At 44.7% G+C, this 17,945-nt stretch overlaps 1 protein-coding gene across 7 annotated transcripts in view; it reads left to right on the top strand.

The window, feature by feature from the left end:
- Window positions 1-17,945, top strand: part of lilli (AF4/FMR2 family member lilliputian) — a 103,159-nt gene that overhangs the window by 63,266 nt on the left and 21,948 nt on the right. For all 7 annotated transcript variants that reach the window (XM_034340637.2, XM_034340638.2, XM_076692388.1 and 4 more), the window contains 4 exons: window positions 374-898; window positions 3,207-3,266; window positions 9,789-9,884; window positions 11,023-11,059. In XM_034340637.2, the coding sequence (XP_034196528.2) occupies window positions 374-898; window positions 3,207-3,266; window positions 9,789-9,884; window positions 11,023-11,059 (718 nt within the window). The remainder of the gene's footprint in view (window positions 1-373; window positions 899-3,206; window positions 3,267-9,788; window positions 9,885-11,022; window positions 11,060-17,945) is intronic.

The following is a 17,945-nucleotide window of genomic DNA, read 5'->3' on the forward strand; positions in this document are numbered from 1 at the left end:
ATCGTCGTAAACTTGCTACCTACTGTTACGCCACATTAATTATGATTGCTTGTGTCCTACAATAACTTTGCTCTCCAGTTTCCACGATCTTCTCTGAAACGTTTACACCCGTGAAAGCTAATTTTCAGGAATAAACTTGAGGAATTTTTTGCAACGCCCCGCTTCTCCAGTAAGGGTAGATTGTTTAAATCTCCGAGAGTAATTAAGAGTTCTTTCTCAAATAGAATCCCTCGTAATCTTTTTATTCGAAGAGGTGATAACCTGTTTTATAAATACGCGATTAAATTCAGTTGCAATCAGGATCGAAATATTTCGCGTACTATGTTTATTGGACAATAATTTATTAATGATTCTTCGTTTTGAATGATTTCAGGTGAACCCTGATGCCCGGGACAGCACGACGCAGCAAATCCAATCTAAACTAGGCAACTATTCACTGGTGAAGCATCTGCTGGACGAGCCTAAACGGCTGATCGGTATCGAGGGTGTGCCACCGAGTCCAGCCCCATCCCCGTCACCCTCGTCCCTTCGAACGAGTTCCAGTTCGATCGGTACGAATTCCAGGAGCTCGCCGTCCTCCCAAGAATTCAAGAAACCCGGAGGACCGAGGACCAGCTCGTCTTCGTCCTCATCGTCGAGCCATCAACGTGGTGGTTTCGTGAAACCAGCCGACGGCAAGCCACCGTACGGTGGCAGGGGTGGTTACCCTGGCCAACCGGTGAAGCACGGGGGTAACAGCAACGATCATCGTAGCCACGGTTTATTACCGGCCAAAGGACCGCCCCCGAATTCACCCGGGAACGGTACGCTCGTTGGCAATTCGAATATCGGGAATTCCAACGGCGGCGGCAGGCTTCACTCTGCCGGCAACAGACTGTCCAGGTTAACTCTCGATAACGTGAGTATCGATTTCCATTGTTTCGTGCAACTACCGCCATTCCCAACCACTCCTCCGCGCCTACTTCTTATTCTTATTTCGTTTCCGGCTTTAGGATACGTGAGTGTAAAACTCGCCCGAAAAAGGTATCGAGAGTGTATCTTGCAAGTGGACAGCGTTCCAAGAGTCACTCTCAGCACGGTATCCACTTGAGCAGGATAGAGTGGCGTTGAAAACGAGTCAAATGATAGCCATTCGCTAACCCCTCGGTAATCGTTTTATTAACGCTCCTCGATCGACTTTTCTTCACCCAATTTATCCATTTATTATCGAACGTAACTGTGTAGCGGTTCTGTGCGGGAACAGAATCGTTGGTGCACTTGTTGCTCGGATCCAGTACTTTGATCGGTGTTTACGCGATGACAGAGGTTGGTGAAATTAGAAGATCGATCGCGTGGAAGATTGATCGAGAAATAATGGGGTGCTGTCGATATTAACCCTTCAGGTATTACGGGCTATTGTGGTGACTTTAGTCTTTATCCTCCATTGAGAGTTGCTAGGTAATCTCGTCATTGTTTTCCTTTTTTTCTATTTACTTCGTAAAATTGAAAATTTCAATAAAGAATATAATAGTAACCGTGTGTTTAAAATTTGCGTACGAAACGGCGGAGCCGGGCACCGTTCGTCAAGGTTTAATCGGGGAGAAGCGACAATAAAGAGGTTATTAGGGTCTCTCGCGTTCCATCGAGCTGTACGTCGAGGGGGATGGTATTCGAGGAGAGCATCGCGGCGACAGGTTCGTTGACAGGAAACGAATTGCTTTTCAATGGAAATCCCGTTGGAGGAGTGTACACGAACGAGAAGGGGAATAGTGGGGGCGAGTTTGGTCGAGCCCTATTACCCGTGACTCCTCGAGGTGCAAATTTCATTGAGATTGACTATCGATCGTGTCTTCTTCGCCGATTCAGTCTCTGCCACCACGTTCTCCTCGAGAGTGCCTCTCTCTTGGTGTACTTATACAATTAGAGCTGGCTGTGGAGAAACGTCGACATCCTCTTTGCTCTATCGTACTCCGTGAAAATTCATTCCCCTGACGCTTTACCTTTCTTTTTTTTCTTTTCACCCTCTATTCTTCATCCGTCTCTTCTTCATCATTCTTCCCATTCCACTTTCTTCTTTCTCCATTGTTCAATCGTTCGTTCACGAGTCGTTTGCCGTTCGCCGTTCGTTGTCATCCGCGAAATTAGCTTGAAATTGCAGGTACCAAATGGAAACGAAGAATGACACGCTGTTACGTTAAAAATTGTACGGGATATTTAAAAAATAATGGCCATAGGTTATATTATACCGTTTTACCATATTTTTGGTAATCCCGGCGCGTTTAGTCCTCTCACCCTTATCGTTTTCAATCTTTCTCGGCTTGATTCACGCATTTTCTTCTCCCATTGTCTTGGTGTTTCCCTCTTAGAAATGACTACTCGACATTATGCTCGTAATAGCCCCGCAGCCGGCTGTCTCGACGCTCTTTTCAACGCCTCTTTTCCTCGAGAGAGCGTTGATTAATGATCGCTCGAGAGCTCGTGATAAATCGCGGAAAGGACTTCGCGAGAGTTTCAGCTACGCGAAAGAGAAAGAGTAAGAGAAAGAGAGATGCTGATTTGTCGTCGAAATCGAATCGTTTTAATTAACGCGTGTGCGCGTCGAACGAGTTTCGAGCCTCTGACTCGATTATCGTCGTTTAATTCCATCAACGCATTATTCGCTCGATTCTTGGGGAAAAAATGTACAGCTACTTGTAGAAGGAAATAAAGACACTCTTTCGGATATGTTTCAATTCCTATATTGCGATGTGACATTTAAATAAACTTTCTCGAGTCGTGTGTCCGCTCTTAAACCTGTATTCTGAGACAACACGCTTCGAGGAAAGAACGAATATCTTTTTACCTAAGAAAAATATTGTTTCGGAACGTGAGAATTAATTTACTTTCCACGAGTCATAATTTGTTGGTAGTAGAACACCCTTGCCTTAGGCAAATACGACTGTAAAGGGTTAATCTATTCGGATTGAAATGCACGAGTTTCCAAGGTATTGATTACGAAAGGGTTTTGATAGTACTTGATTGAAGTGGATGTTAACTAGTCGATGGCTGACTTGTAACTCACTGACAATGCTTCGAGACCCTGCGGGGATGTTGTTAGGGGTGGGCTGGTCGGTTAAGTTGTCTAGCAAAGTGTTTCGGTTCAGAAGGGGTCTCGGGTTAGCATACATAATTGGATAGAAAAATCGTTAAAGAAATTAATTGATAGAAGATTTCTATCTATGTTTCAGGGAACAAATTCGAGGCCTGGTCCCACCGAGAATTCGGCAGATGTTGAGAACATTTTGAAGGTGAGTAAACCATTAATATAATTATTTTTATTATTAAACGACAGTATTCTACTGTGTATAATGGTAAATGTGAAACTTTGTTACGAGTTTGACTGCCGTTCGAAGTTCAATCGATAAGTCAATTTTCTCATCGATACAACGCTATCTGTCTCGCGGTTATATCGTGGCTGTTGTTGGATCAAATCGACCTATCGTTTCGGTCTGCTCGTATCGACTTTCGTCACCGTCGCTCGAGCGAACAATTTCGCACCCTTCGAGCACCGGAAACTTTGACGTCCATTAACCCTTTGTGCTCGGCAATTTTTTGCATCTTTGCTCTCTATAGCTAGGTATTAAATTGAAAGGAAATTGACGTATGAGCGTATTGATTTTTCGAAAATTTTTAGAGGGTAAAATAGTGTGTAGCTTTCGCGAAACCTTTTCAATTTCTAATCGAAAATAAAGGAACAAGGAGTGCGATGAAAGACGATCGATTCGTCAAAAAGTATTTAGTACCGGAAGGATTAAAAGCGAAGAAAGTGGAGTTTGCGGTCTGTCGACCGATCATCGATTTTCTGACTAAACTTTCGATTAGTTTCATGGTCGTGTCCGTGGATTTACAGTCTCGAAATAACTCGAATCGAACTTACGCCTCAAGGATATACCTCTATAAATAGAGGGGCCGTTTTGACGTCGACTAAGTCGTCAAACAATTACTTTTTCCTGTGGAAATTCATCTCTGATACGTGGATATTCGTTGCAACGAATTAATAATTAACGTTTCCTGCTATCTTCCGTTTCTAATTATTCGCTTCGAAAAGGCTATCCCATCGCGATGCGATCGAGTTCGCCGAGACAATGACACTTGATTGGTCATCTACTCCGAGCTACTCGAGACTGCGAGTCGATCGATGTCAGCCACGAGGAATCAATCTTTCCAGCACGAATAAATGATTATTCGTCGCGAGTGCCGTCTCGTGAACTCGTTTCCACCGGTGCAGAGCATCGAATCTCTGATACACGTTGCAATCGGGTTGATAAACTGCCTGCTGACCTAGTTCTATTCGTGAATAGAGAATAATGATGGCACGGGAATAAATGGGTGTTGTGGGAGTCTAGGAATCTAGGATCTTCCGGACAGACATCGACAAAATATCTGGATTCCTTGAAATGCTTATTGTTTTTTTTTTATTTTTTCGACGGCTCCTATATCTCACATGACAGTAAATTAAACGCGGATACCACGAGCCGATAATAGTATTTAGAGTGTAATCATGTAATACATTGTATTTCTTTAGCAGCTAATATCCGTGATTTTAACTCATCCGTATAACGAGATTTTCTATAGAACGGTTCTGGTTTCGGGCTCGATAAAAGCTGTCAGGGCTCACCAGCCTGCAGTGTTAATTTATGGACACGGCTTAACAGCGATTATCAGTGAATTGATATCATTATTGGGTTGCAATATTGTGACACGCTTGATCGAGTATCGAGATACAGTGCCGGCGATAAATGTCCTTGCGCATGTGTCCGCTGTCGATGGAACGCGATTAATACCTTGTCGATAGGTGTTGTAGGTCGCTAGGCCTTTTAGCTATGCCCCGGGAGAAAGACGAAATCCCTCGACATTTGCAGGATCAGATTTGATCCTGTCGTATTATTTCCACTCGAGTGCCGCAGTAGAAAGAGCAACGCATAATCAGAGGCAAGTATTTTATCTTTTTAAATCTGAAAATCAAAATTTTGTGCTTCGAATTAGCCATTTAATTTGATCGGGGTTGAAAATTTCATTTCTTCATGAAATATGCCATCGGCATCGACGGAATCTAATGCGTGGGTCAAAGTTTGAGATTCACCAGAGAGTGGAGCATTCATTCGCAGTGTATCAGTGGAGAAGAGCGGTGGACGTAACCGTTCTCCAAGCTTTTCCACTTTCAGCTCGAATTTATGACGATAGCCAGCGAGCAGCGGCCAGTCGGTGTTCTAGCTCTGGCCACGTCCTCTTCCCCCGGGTTTCCGCTGCATCCTCCTTCCACTTTGCTCTGGCCGTTTGGTATAGAAGCACCGTCGAGGCCCATGAATTATTCTCACGGCTCTGGCCGTGGGAAAATACGAGAGTTGCGCCAGTAGGCATCGTAAATGTGGCTGCTAATTGCGCTCGCCGACGACGACGACGACGACGACGACGACGACGATGACGATGACGACGACCACCATCGCCATCCTCCTATCTACCGACCTGCTCCTGAATATCACCTATTTTTAGTCACCGTTATCATTAAGGATGGGTCGAATTGAATACGAAATTTTCACTTCGTAGAATTCGAATGCTACTCTTGATAAGCGATGTTTTATTAATTTCAAATATATTTGTATCTCTTCGGTTTTTATTTCTTCTATCCTTATGACCGTCTCTATTCGTCGCCGATTAATCGAGAGATTTTCAGCTTCCATTACGGTCGGCCGGACTAGCCGGCTAGCCTGCGGGGATATTTAGCGTGCAAACTCTTCCCTGACGATCGTCGTTGCCGCGTTCGAGCCTTTTTTTTGTAGCCAGCTTAAATTCGATTCCCGTGTAGCCTCCGATAAATCGCGGGTAATCCACTTTTCGTGCGAGCACGGCTCGTCGACCTCCGCTTTCGATCCACGAAACTACTTCGGTATCTATGGAGATTTCGATCCACGTTTCATACTACCTTGCTCCTTTTCTTTTTACGTTTTCGTCGAGCGTAAGCGTGGCTCGTAGCGTATAATGCGAAGACAATTAGGCCGAGTTAATAGGGTTAATTTGAGGTTGATCGAGTTAACTAGCAGCCGAACACTCGACTCGACCTGTTCCCTGTCTTCAGGCTACGCACCTAAGAAGATTTTGTTAGGAAGTTTCATAGTTGTCAGGATAGAATATAAGTTGCAAATTTTCCATAGTAAAAGAAAAAAAAGAATTAAAAAGTATTACTTTGCAATTTGAGGTTTTATTTTCAAGTAGTTGAAGCGTTTGACTTTCGAGATGGTCTGTTTGAACAGAGTGCATCAGCGATTGTATAAAAGTAATCGAGCCAAAAACTTTCGGACTTTACTACTACGTACATTTGGAGAGGATACGCTGGATGGGGGTTGAAAGGGGTGGGTGGCACTCGTTGCATCGAGCTCTGTCGAGTGCAACGTCGAAGGGGAAGAGCAAGTGCATCGCGCAAGTGCAGTCCCACGAGTCCTCTCGAAGAGATGTTTCGCGGAACATTGTTACGCTCGCGTTGCGATACGAGATAAAAATATCTTTGGCCCGGCGTGTATTTTCCTGAAAATCCGACGAGTCTCCCAGGCGTCGGCAACCGCCGTTTATCCGACGGTATAACCGACCAGGATAATATTTATCCTGCGAACGAGTCGGCGATCGATGCGTTTTAAAATCCAGCCAAAATAAAAGATCTCATCGCCAGTCCGACGAGATGGAACAATTTTATAGGCGGAATAATTTAATTAAAACTTCAATAAAATCATCGATGATGATTAAAAAACGCGTAAGCATTTTATGACTATCGAACGATAGGATATACGAGGCCGCGGTATGGAAATGGAAAACGTTGAATATAGTTCCATCGGTCTGACCGCGAATTTTCATCGAAACTCGTTGGAAACGATGGTCTTTCAGCTACTGTTGCCGCTCCATTAAACGCGTACACGACGGGGAAAGGCGAGTACTGGTTGCAAAGGAAGAGGGGAATGAGGGCCACAAATGCGTTACCCGCGAGTTTCCTCGGAGCAGCCACTGCATCGACTATCGACTACCCGCTAACGGGTTTTCGATCCTTCTCACGTGCCCCGCATAATTAGCAGCGAACACCTTCAGCGCAACTGTGTCAATTTCAATCATATTACTTTTCCACCACGGTTAGAAATAAAGGACTTTTCTAAATACGCACGATTTTTTTTACTCGTCGCAGTCACGCTAAGGATCATCGAACCCCTTTGTTCTCTCGCCTGTCAAGAATAAATAATTCTGCGACTGTCGCGAGGACGGTTGATCTTATCGTTGGCATCGGGCTCGCGAAATTTTAGGAACGTCGCGTCGACGTCAAATGCGTCCAACTGATCCATTTTTTTTTCTTTTTTCTATGAGGCGTTGAATAATTCAGAAATTGCAAACCGGAGCACTGCGTGCAAGGATGCGCTCCAAGATGCAAATTAAATTCGAGATCAAGGGGTTAATTTGTGCAATAAAAATTTATTAACTCGTAACGAAGAGTGCAGATTATCGAACGGTATCAATCTTTTTTTCTTCTTGATCAGGTACTCGTGAACACAGTGGTTGATCCCGTAATTCGTGATCGCGTTTCGTGATCCACGCGAATAAACCTCTTCATCACGGTTTGTATAACTGGTTCGCACGAAATAGTAACGTCGATAGCGGAGAATTCTCTGACTCAGCCCCAGGAGAATTCTCTCCTCTTGGCAAACGCGTCGAAACCGTTTTCGTTCGGCGAGCCGCGAGCAAGCGGCGCGATGCAAATTCTACGGATTTCGTACACGAGTCACGCGTGTCTCGAAGCTGCACACGACCGAGCGAGAATAATAAGTTGCGATTAACGACAGATCGGGTTCGTTCGCTTCATTTCGTTCTTTTTTTCTGTTTTCTTTTTTCTCCTTTTTCATTTGCGCCTGTCTCTCGCGCAAATCCCCGAATCAACTAGCGACAGATTATTCTGCATTTCAATCGCGTTTTGTTTCGTTTCGTTTCGTTTCGTTTCGTTCCGCTCGTATTTTCTCGTTCTTCGGAGAGAAACTGGTACAGTTTATTTGAGATCATTTTTATTTTGAGAAAATTTATTATTTAACAGGTAATGGCTAGATAATTAAATAGAGAATACATATTTAGATTGAATTTTATAATTGTATCAACGCGTCTACGGTGTTTGGACGTGCAAACATATTCATAGCACTTAAAAGATTAAAGCGGATTCGTAACGTGTCGCGTGCGCGATTTTCGTCCGCCGAGAAGAAATATGGAGCGGAAAAATATCGAAACGTTAACTGGTAACGATGTTCCGCCGTACGTTTCCGCTCGAAGGATAACTCTGCCATTGCCGTGCACCGTTATATTCACGACGCGCCGAGTTACATTATGCATGATCGTAGAACGATCCACTGTGGTTGCATTTTATTCTTTTTTCCCCGCTCGCGGTAGATATACATATAACAACGATATTTCGCACACCGTCCCGCGATGTTTTCGCGATCAATGCGAATTTCTCGACTCGATTGATAAACGTTAGAAACGTACGGTGAATAATTTCTCGGTGATCATAAAACAAATCGATCCCACTGTTTCAAGATTTAAGCAGTTTTTTTTAAAAATGATTTTCGAATAAACTTCGTGTACTGTAAATAGTTAGAAGAGTAGTCCTTAAGCGAAAGTAGCTAGTTCCTCGAAGTTTGAACGTGAACGGTGACGAAATTGAGTCGTTCTGGTTGACGGTTCGAACGAGGAAATATGTACACGAATCGGTGTGTAGGTCACTGGGTCGAAGATCTGTTTCAAGTTATACGGTAGGGTGCCAAGGACCCGGGCCAGATTCCCAGTTGATCGCGCGTCAAAGCGACAACTCTCTACGGCACACGACACGAGGCGTCGCGACGTGTGAGAAAATGCAAGATCCTCTGTCGAGTACTTTCTCGTCTAGCGTGTGTGTCAGAATCGAAATAAATTTCATTTGTTAAAGCTAACTTTGATGGAAATTTTTCGTAGAATTCGTCGCGTAAGGTAGGAGATCGTTGGTAAACAAGTTGTGCGGTTGATCGTAGGAAGAACATAAGCACGGTAGACGAGAAAGAGGCGAGCCTTTTGTCTCGTCGCTCTTTGTTCCCGTCGACGGATGTCTCGACGGGTCAATGAATCGGTCTCGACGATTCGCCCGGTGGAAATGCGTTTCGTTCGCTCCGCTATGTGCGCCTCTACACACCAGAGGCTGCATTGTTCGCGTGTTTGCGACTTCTAGCCTGCTCCTCCTACGGCGACAGTGTGGGTGAACGCAAAACCGCGCGCGAACCGGCGTTAATAGACGCGAGTTCCGAGTACCTGCTCGCAACCGCTGATCATACGTGGAATTAGTAGACCTCTTCCTCTCTCTCCTCTTCCTCTCGGCCGCTCATTGACGTAATCGTGGCCCAGATGCGACCGGTCTTACGCAAAAGAACCCGTGTTGCGGCTTGCACAACCCCTGGCTGGGTGACGTTCACGCTGGATGAAAGGAAAAGGGTCAGCTTTTACGCGAATTACGCGCAAAGGGTACCGGTGGAGTTTGTTCGATGGACGGACGCGTGCTTTGCTACCTTTTTGTAGAAAAAGTACGATTTAGGTATTGAAAGGGGGTTCGAGATTGACGGTGATTGAACTGCATGAATTTTTTAGAGTTTCCGACACCCTAAATATATTTCATTGCCTTCCAGGCAGTGAAAGCAATCACAGCAGCGAAAGTGTTAAACTCGTCACTCGATTCGTCTCGTTTACACTGCGAATGCTAATCGAGCATCGATCGTCTGTTTCAGGAAATGACCATGCCACCCACGCCCCTCACGGCTATAGCCCAGACACCGAGGAAGGAACTCGAGTCGAAGTTCACGTTCAACCCTGTCCTGGCGAAGGTGAGAATTTCATTTTTATTTAAATAACTCCGCGGGGTATTTGGCTCGAGCGAAACCGTTGCAAGGCTGCCAACGTGTCTGAACGAACAATATACATCAGCCTTTATACAAGCGCGAAGAATCGAACGATCGTTTGTTGGAAAGAAACGATACATCGTGCAGTCTCGGTAGGAGACGCGTATCGATCGTGGAAACGTTTCGAATCGCATCGAGCAGAGTATTTCGTGCCACTTGGCACAACGTCAAGAAGCTCGTTCTCTTGTCGAGACGGACGCCTTTCGTTGCGGATAAAGCGGCTTCCTCGCGCACACCGTCGTCCATCCTTTCGTTACATAAAACGCGAACGTCAGTGTAAACGCGGAATTTCGGTTTCTTCCTTGTACACGCGGTCGTTGCTGGCCACAACTAAATACCCGACGTTCGTTCGTTCGTTCGTTCGTTCGATCGATCGATGTTGGCGTTCCCGAGGTTTCGTGCCACTTGGCATCGTGTCAAGAGTTTCGTGCTCTGAAAAGCCGCGACGCGGCTACGGAGAAGCAAACGAAGAAGAGCGAGCTTGTTGGCGAGCACGGAGGAAGAATGGTTCGCGAGATGCACGGGACTAGCTAAAGTATTCGAACGGCATCATGCTTCAAGCTTAAATGTAAACAAATTACACAATACACGCGAGAGTGTAATTGAGAATCATTTAAACGTTTCTTATTGTGTAGTAGTACTTTAGAACTATCAACGTTTCTATACCTATTTTCGATGCAATGTTGAAATTTCGAATATTTTCACGAGTCCTTGTATATCAGTTTAAGGAGGATTAATTTCGGCTAGCCACGCCGCAACGTGTCCTTTTTTCGCGATAACACGCGCGACGTTACCTTTTTTCCCGCGACCCTAGGTTTCTCTCCGACGATGGAGCACCACGATTAATTGAAATTTGCGAGACCACCACTGGCCAGCTTGCACGCGACACGTACGCTGTAAACGCTTTGGTCGACGTAATTTTTCAAACGAATGGTGCCCCGGTGTACTTCTGCCCTCGAATTTTATCTTTGTTAAAACGCTACGTTGCGCTGTCCGTAAGAAATCTGCGTTTCCAAGTTTCAATCGAACCCATTTTATTGACCATAGTTTCTTTTGTTTGCAGTTGACTGAAGTGACGCCGCAGGAAACCGCGAAGCCTCGTAAGTAAAACTTCCTCACGTGTATTCTGCTTGTTTCGGGGGGGTAATCCTCTGACGAGTGAAAATGTTCGATGGCGCGATCAAACCGGGAAACCCTGTTACGTGTTCAACTTGAACGTAACTCTTGCTTGCGCCTATACGCCTATGCGCCGGAAAGCTATCCCATTACGGAACTGACGGTAACAAGCTTGTTAATAGAGTCAGCTAAACGTTCTTGGATACGTTTGAACGCGACAACGCGCTTTTAACCCTTTCGCGGCGATCATCGCGACGCCAGGAATTTTTTACTCGTACATGGTTAAAATATTTTTATTGACCGATTAAAAGCGTATCCAGTAAACAAAAGTAAGTATCGTCGAGATAAAAGATTGAATCGGCTATAAAATAAATGTGTCGGAATTTTCAATCCCTTCGACACGGGGGTCAAATTGTTAAATTTAAAGTTATTAACAGACGGTTAACGTTCGTGTAATTCGTTACGCAATTAATTTAGACGAAACAATTTTTATCACCGCTATTATTCTTTGCGAAGCCGGGTTTTGGTAGCGACGAATACCGAAAACGGACATTTCGAAACAATTTAATTTCTCTGCTTTCTCTCGCTCTTTTTTTGTCCCGTACGCACGACAATAGGCACGCTGAAACGACAAAACCGCCGGGGCTAATTTAATAGGTGCGTTTGTAACGTTGTTCGAGGATGGTCGGAGTGGTGGCGGGTCGGTTTTAGCTCGTATTCTTTCGACAGAAATATTTTCATAAAACTGCAGCGTTGAAATTATTTGTGGCAGGGGCTCCGTGGAAACAAAGTAGCGTGGCCCATGGCTAAAATAAAAATAAAAAAAGTAAAAAAAAAAGGAGAACCTGTGGATTCATTGCGATCCGCAAAAACCGTGAACGTCAATTTCCAGCCGCGTTTCACAGTCACTGACCTTTCCCATTAACTCCACGTCCCGGGTAATTTATATTTGACTCGCGATTCCACGTATACACGTGCGCACAACATATACGTACGCGTGCATACAGAACGTGGGGGGAAAATATATTTCGACGACGCGTGGAAAATTTACGTTACACTGAGTGCGCTTCGATAACTGTTTACGTTAAACATCTGCACATATTTTCGAGAAAATATTATTCTCGTTCGTCGGTTCTCCGGTACTAAACGAAATTTTGAACTGAACGGCCACTTTAGTCCGTTTATAGATTCCTTGTTGTGGTTATCGAGCATTCGATTCATTTTATACCTGGATCCTCGCGTGCCTGAGAGACGATCGAATTAACATAGAAACCTTATTTTATAGTATCTTCTCACGAGCGACGGACATCTGATTATGAAAAGAAGAACGAAACCACCGTGGTTGAATCGTCTAATTTTGTTTAGAAACACTGTTTTCTTCGGAAGTAAATTGTCAAAGTAGATTGTTTTCGGACGAGGAAAAACCTGTGGATTCATTGATATTCGAACGTTTTTAAACGGGCTGCAGGACGGTTTGGGAGTGGAAAGTGGCTGAGGGAGAAGCAAGGGATACTGTTTCATGAATTAACCATTCGACACGGCGGCCCTTCCTTCGAATACACCGGCCACTTTGCGGCGCCTATTATAGGGCAGCTCGCGTTCATCTACCTACCCTATCGACACACGTTTTCGAGCCACAGGTTACGAGAATCCGATTCTGGTTCAGGTAAATTCGAACTGGTCTTGGCGCCCTGATTAAACCGATTTCGCGGCTTTCACACGCGTCAATTCGAACCCTCGAAAGGCTGTTCTTGATTCCCGCGAACGCGTGATTTCACGCTAGAGCGAGAAGGCGAAAGTAATTGGGCGATTAGGGGAACGCCAGTGTTAGACACTTTTACGGGACGACGGTGAACCGAGCTCGAATCTAATCTCCGAATCAAGAGCTTCCGCTTCCCCTTTGCACTCTTGATTTACCTTCGAGCTAGGTATGTTTCTTCGAAGCCACTTCCCGCCGACTCGGAAGTAACGAAACGCCCACCACCGACATCAGCCATGGATCTTGGAGTGCATTTAATCTTTTCCTGTGCAACGTCAAGTTGGAAAACAGATACCGTTGCCTTCGTTCCAACTTCACCATTTACATCGAGTCATTCTATTTTCTATACAAAATACTTTCAACAAACAACTTTTATTCTTAGTCATCAGGGATAATCAAGATTCGTCACTCTTTTCCACGTGGTCTGGAAAAATCGGAAAAGTTGTAAACACATTCAATTATTGATAACATCTTTGTCGGTAGAGTGAATCCAATGACGCGACGCGACTTTAAAGTGTATAGGCTCTGCTTTTTCAACAGATTTCGAACAAAAGGGTTCACCTTCTCGTGGAGGGTTCCTCTTTATCAAGGAGAACAGACTGAAGGAGGTCTCGAGCTGATTAAGAGGAGGGAACGCGTTAACCAAGTCGGAATTGTAATGCGCGTGCTTGCCGCCTACCGGCACGCTTCCCCGCGGAATTTATCCACCTGTACACGCGTGTAGGTGTTAACGAGCGAGGGTGCCATCGCGTGACCGACGCCTTTCGTCGCGCAACCACGAACCAGGGTAAAAACGACCGATTCCTTTGTCTTTCCTTCAATTCCTGTCACCTTGCAAAGCAGTTAGTTTCCAATGTCTACTTCATGCTAATCAATTGTCCTGAAAATTGATATAGACATTGTTCGTAGGTGCTTTATTTTCTGATTGACATTTGCTAAATTAATACCGTGTTATCCTTTAAATAGTTTATTAAATTTATCAACAGTCATCGATTGAAACTCGTAATAATAGAATATTACACGAATTTCACTCCGATCCACTGCTGCAACTGACAATCAGTTAACGTTTGCACAGTCATTTTCATCAAACTTCAAGCTTTAAATTGATATGTCACAAGTGTTATTTTACGATACCATTTATGTCGTGAAATCAAGTGAGACTGCTTTAATACGCAACAACCTAGTAGTTACACGTGCTGAAAATTTCTAATTCATAGAATTTCGTGCGTGAAATGATCCAGAAAAAGGAACAACAATTTTCTATTTTTTCCCATTGCTGCGACTTTCTGCGTACGTATGTACACATGAAAGGATGCAGGCGAAGACGAAGGCGAGCGTATAACACAGCACATAACAAATAACCTCCCAGCATCCCGATACCTCTTTCCCTCTTTTCCTCGTTCCCTCTTTCTCTCTTCCCGTTTCACCCTCCGTGGTCTGGCTGCATCCACAGTGGCTGCTATCTTCCTAGCCCCTCTGTCTCCTGTTTCTCCCCTCGCTCAGCCACTATTTTTCTTTTTTCTTGTTCGTTTCTCTCATCTGCCTCGCTTCCTGGTCCTCTGCTCTCCTCCTCTCGCGATACGTCGAGGAGGATGAGCCAAAGAACGATGAGACGAGAAGGTGGTTTCCATGGAGACCAACCATCCCGTGTCGGCGTCTAGGATTCGACCTTCTGTCGTCGTTCGTAGATCGACCCAGGACACGGTACCAATCGTAAGAACGTTTCCTCGTTTTTCCTTCTTTTATCTGGCCGCTCTAAAGGTGTCTTTGTCAGTTGAATTATGGGTCAGACGTTCAACGATCAGTTTGGTCATCAACCCCTTTTCCTTCAAAGTTGAACGCTCTATTTATCCATTCTGTAATTGTCGTGAAGGCGTATAAAAAATTTTGAAAAATGATGAAAAATGAAAAATCAAGATTAAAGCGTTTCTTGCTGATTATTATTCTTACGGCACGGTGACTGGCAACTGTTGAATAACTCATTACGGTAGATCGGTACTAAACACGATTATTTTTACTTAGACTTTGCGCACAGGTTATGGAAAAATTCGCTAGTCACGCATTGTATTAACTCGTCGAGAGAGTTAGTTTAAAACCGGAAAGAGCTGTTTCTATGTAGCATATCTAATATAAATGTATCGGGGAAAGATTAACATTTATCACACTTCAATTAAAGCGTAACGATATAATTAAAGAGCAGGATCTATCGGTGAACGTATTATTAATTTATTCGTTACAGTGTACGTATACGTTCTCGATTGACGAATAAGTTCGTCTTTTCGTTGGTTAACAATCGGTTTCTCGTGCAATATTCTCATCGATAGACGGAGCAGCTGGAATCGTTGATGATCGAGGGAATTTCGCGCGAAAGCTGCGAACTCTGCGAAAGAAAATTTATCGGCCGTTGAGAGAGCCAGCTTGAGTGCTCAACTACTTGGCGAAGTTTTCATTAGAACCGGCCCGATAAACTCTCGAAGACTTTGCCGGCTTGTCCGACGGATAATCGCAGTAATTATCCATGGACCGATCTGCCTCGAATACCGCGACAGGGAATTTCAAGTTTGCGGCAGTAACTCCACCGGTACCATCGGCGTTGCACGGCAATTCCCGTGACATTAATTATTGAAATCGCCCCCGGCAACCCTGTCTTCGTCGTTTTCTATCGCCAACTCCATTTCTCCGTCTCTTTCTCGCATTTTCCCTGTTCCCATGTCTCTTCGTTCGTTCGTTCGTTCGTTCGTTCGTTCGTTCGTCCTCCTGTCTCTGTTTCATCGTAGCTATCTCTCGGTCGGTTCCTGCGACCCGTCGTGCCTCTCAGCCTCGTTTTCTAGTTCGAAGGAAGTCCCTTGGGCGAAGTTCGCCGAGGAGCAGACAGAGACTCCGCCATTTAATATTCAATCGCTCAGCCGTCTTGTCGCTGCTGGCTCGCGACGCGAACAAACGAGACCGATAAATTAATATCGTTGATCGAGCTATTCTATCTTGTTCTTCTTTTCTATCTCTCTACCTCTTCAAGTCTCGCGTTATCTTCTCAAAACTTTACCCTACACTTTCACGCGTCTGTTTTACAAAATTTGTTGACGCGCCATGTGACTTTATCTAATAGCTCTCGTGAACTGACGCTGCTTCTGAATTCCATTAGAGTGTTAAATGATAATGTGGAATCACCGACCTGGGACACTCACAACGGGTACTTCCCAACGAAGACCGTGTACGTACGCTTTGAGAAAATTATCGTTCAACTATGATAAGCATCGTTACTGTCGAGATAAATTAGAAAACGTTGATAAGAGCGAGAGAGAAAGAAGGTTGTTTTCGAGTGAAATCTTTCGGTTACGCGAAGTGCACGGGATTAATTTATTCGCGTGTTTTTAGGCGATTGCCAGAACGATCGCGATCTGGCGGGTGCGAGAAGGCTGTTTAATATCGTGCGTGGAAACTCACTCGAACGGTATTAAAAGTGTACGATAATGGCTGGCCTCGAAGATCAAAGCGAGCTTCGACAAATTGAAACACGTCACGCCAACCGAGAACGTCTTTGCAATCCGATAAACTCTTTACCGCCCTTTACCTCTAATTAAACTCCGTTTCGTTTATCGCTCGTTCTCTGCCTTCGAAACGTGTAAATTGAAACGACGCTGTCGAGCGGATATGAGTAGCGGGAAAATTGAAAGGCCTCCGCGGTCGCGGTTTTGTTCCAACCGATAAACCTTTAATCGACCAGATTTTTGTTTACTCTAGAGTGGAATATTGTCAATAAGGATAGAGATATTGTTGTTGCATAATATTGTTCTTTCCGGTCAGAAGTAAACAGAGTATCGCACGTAGCGCGGTAAACACGGATTGCAACATAGCGGAGAAATTTTGCGACTGGCCAACTAGGCCGCGGATGAATTCGAAAAGTCTATAGAACGAAGGACAAACCGGGGAAGGTTAATTTATTGGGAGAATTCAGTTTCATTCCGAGTGTGCCACCTTTGACATTTGCCCGAATCGATACCTGTTGAGCCGTTCGGAAGCCGGTCGAACAGTGCAGCTGGTATTATTACAAGCGCGTACACGTGTCCGCGGCCCCGGTCTGCGTATCATTACGTTGCTTCATGAATATATGCAGCTTGTATCTGTCCTACCGAATGACGATCGATACGCGAGTTTTTCCCCGTCGCTCGATTACCCGGCTAATGGTTAATCGGGAATTGCAATTACAATCGCTCAACGAAACTTTCGCAGTTTACTTTGCAAATGAAATCTTTTATTTTTATTTCAACTACGATCCTAGTTGAAACTTAAATCCCCGCGAAAACAAAGAGATTAACAGCATATTCCCCGAAAATCTCTGAAAAGTCGTGATTTTAACAACGTGACGGTGGTCGAGCGTGTAGCATAATTTATAGAAGTAGGTCACCTCCGCTCGATACTACACAGAGGTAACTGACAGCGATTGAACGAGGGGTTAGGGGTTCGATATTCAATATTTATTTTCACTGAGCACGTGTACAAGTCGTCCATTGTAAATTCACCCTTTCGCAAAGGGTTGTTCTAAAACGCTGGTTAACGCTGCGCTTAGACACCGAAAGTAATTTCAACGGTTAGAGTACTCGGTCAGTTTTCTTTCGACAGACGAGGTGAAGTGTATCGAAGATCGAAAGTTTAACAACCGCTTTAATTGCGAGGCACGCGACGATGCTCCTGAGGATTTGCTAACGACACCGCGCTCGATATTCCTAGACGAGAGAAATCGTCGACGCTCGATGCGATTAATTCAATTATGTTGCACTCTTAAATCACGATGAAAGATTAAGACACGTAAGTCAGGTTAGACGTAACAAAGGCAGCAGGGGATTTCGCGTTGTTATTGACTGGAGTTAGCTCGCGGCCGTTGGTTACGCTAGTCGAACATCAACGCGACTCGATTACGGTTAGTTCGCGTTCTCGTCACGTTGATGACGTTTGCTCGCGGTATCTGCTAATTTGTGGCGTTTGATCGCGTAACTGCGAGATGACGCGCCTGCAGCGATACTTCTGCTCGTACGCGTGGACGGGATGGCTGGGTAAACGATGTCGTATCTCCTTTGACGAGCGCATTTACGTGCACGCGAGTCTGTTTCCGG

This window comes from Osmia lignaria, chromosome 15, assembly GCF_051020975.1.
Source record: "Osmia lignaria lignaria isolate PbOS001 chromosome 15, iyOsmLign1, whole genome shotgun sequence".
In the NCBI taxonomy this organism is placed as follows: Eukaryota; Metazoa; Arthropoda; class Insecta; order Hymenoptera; family Megachilidae; genus Osmia; species Osmia lignaria.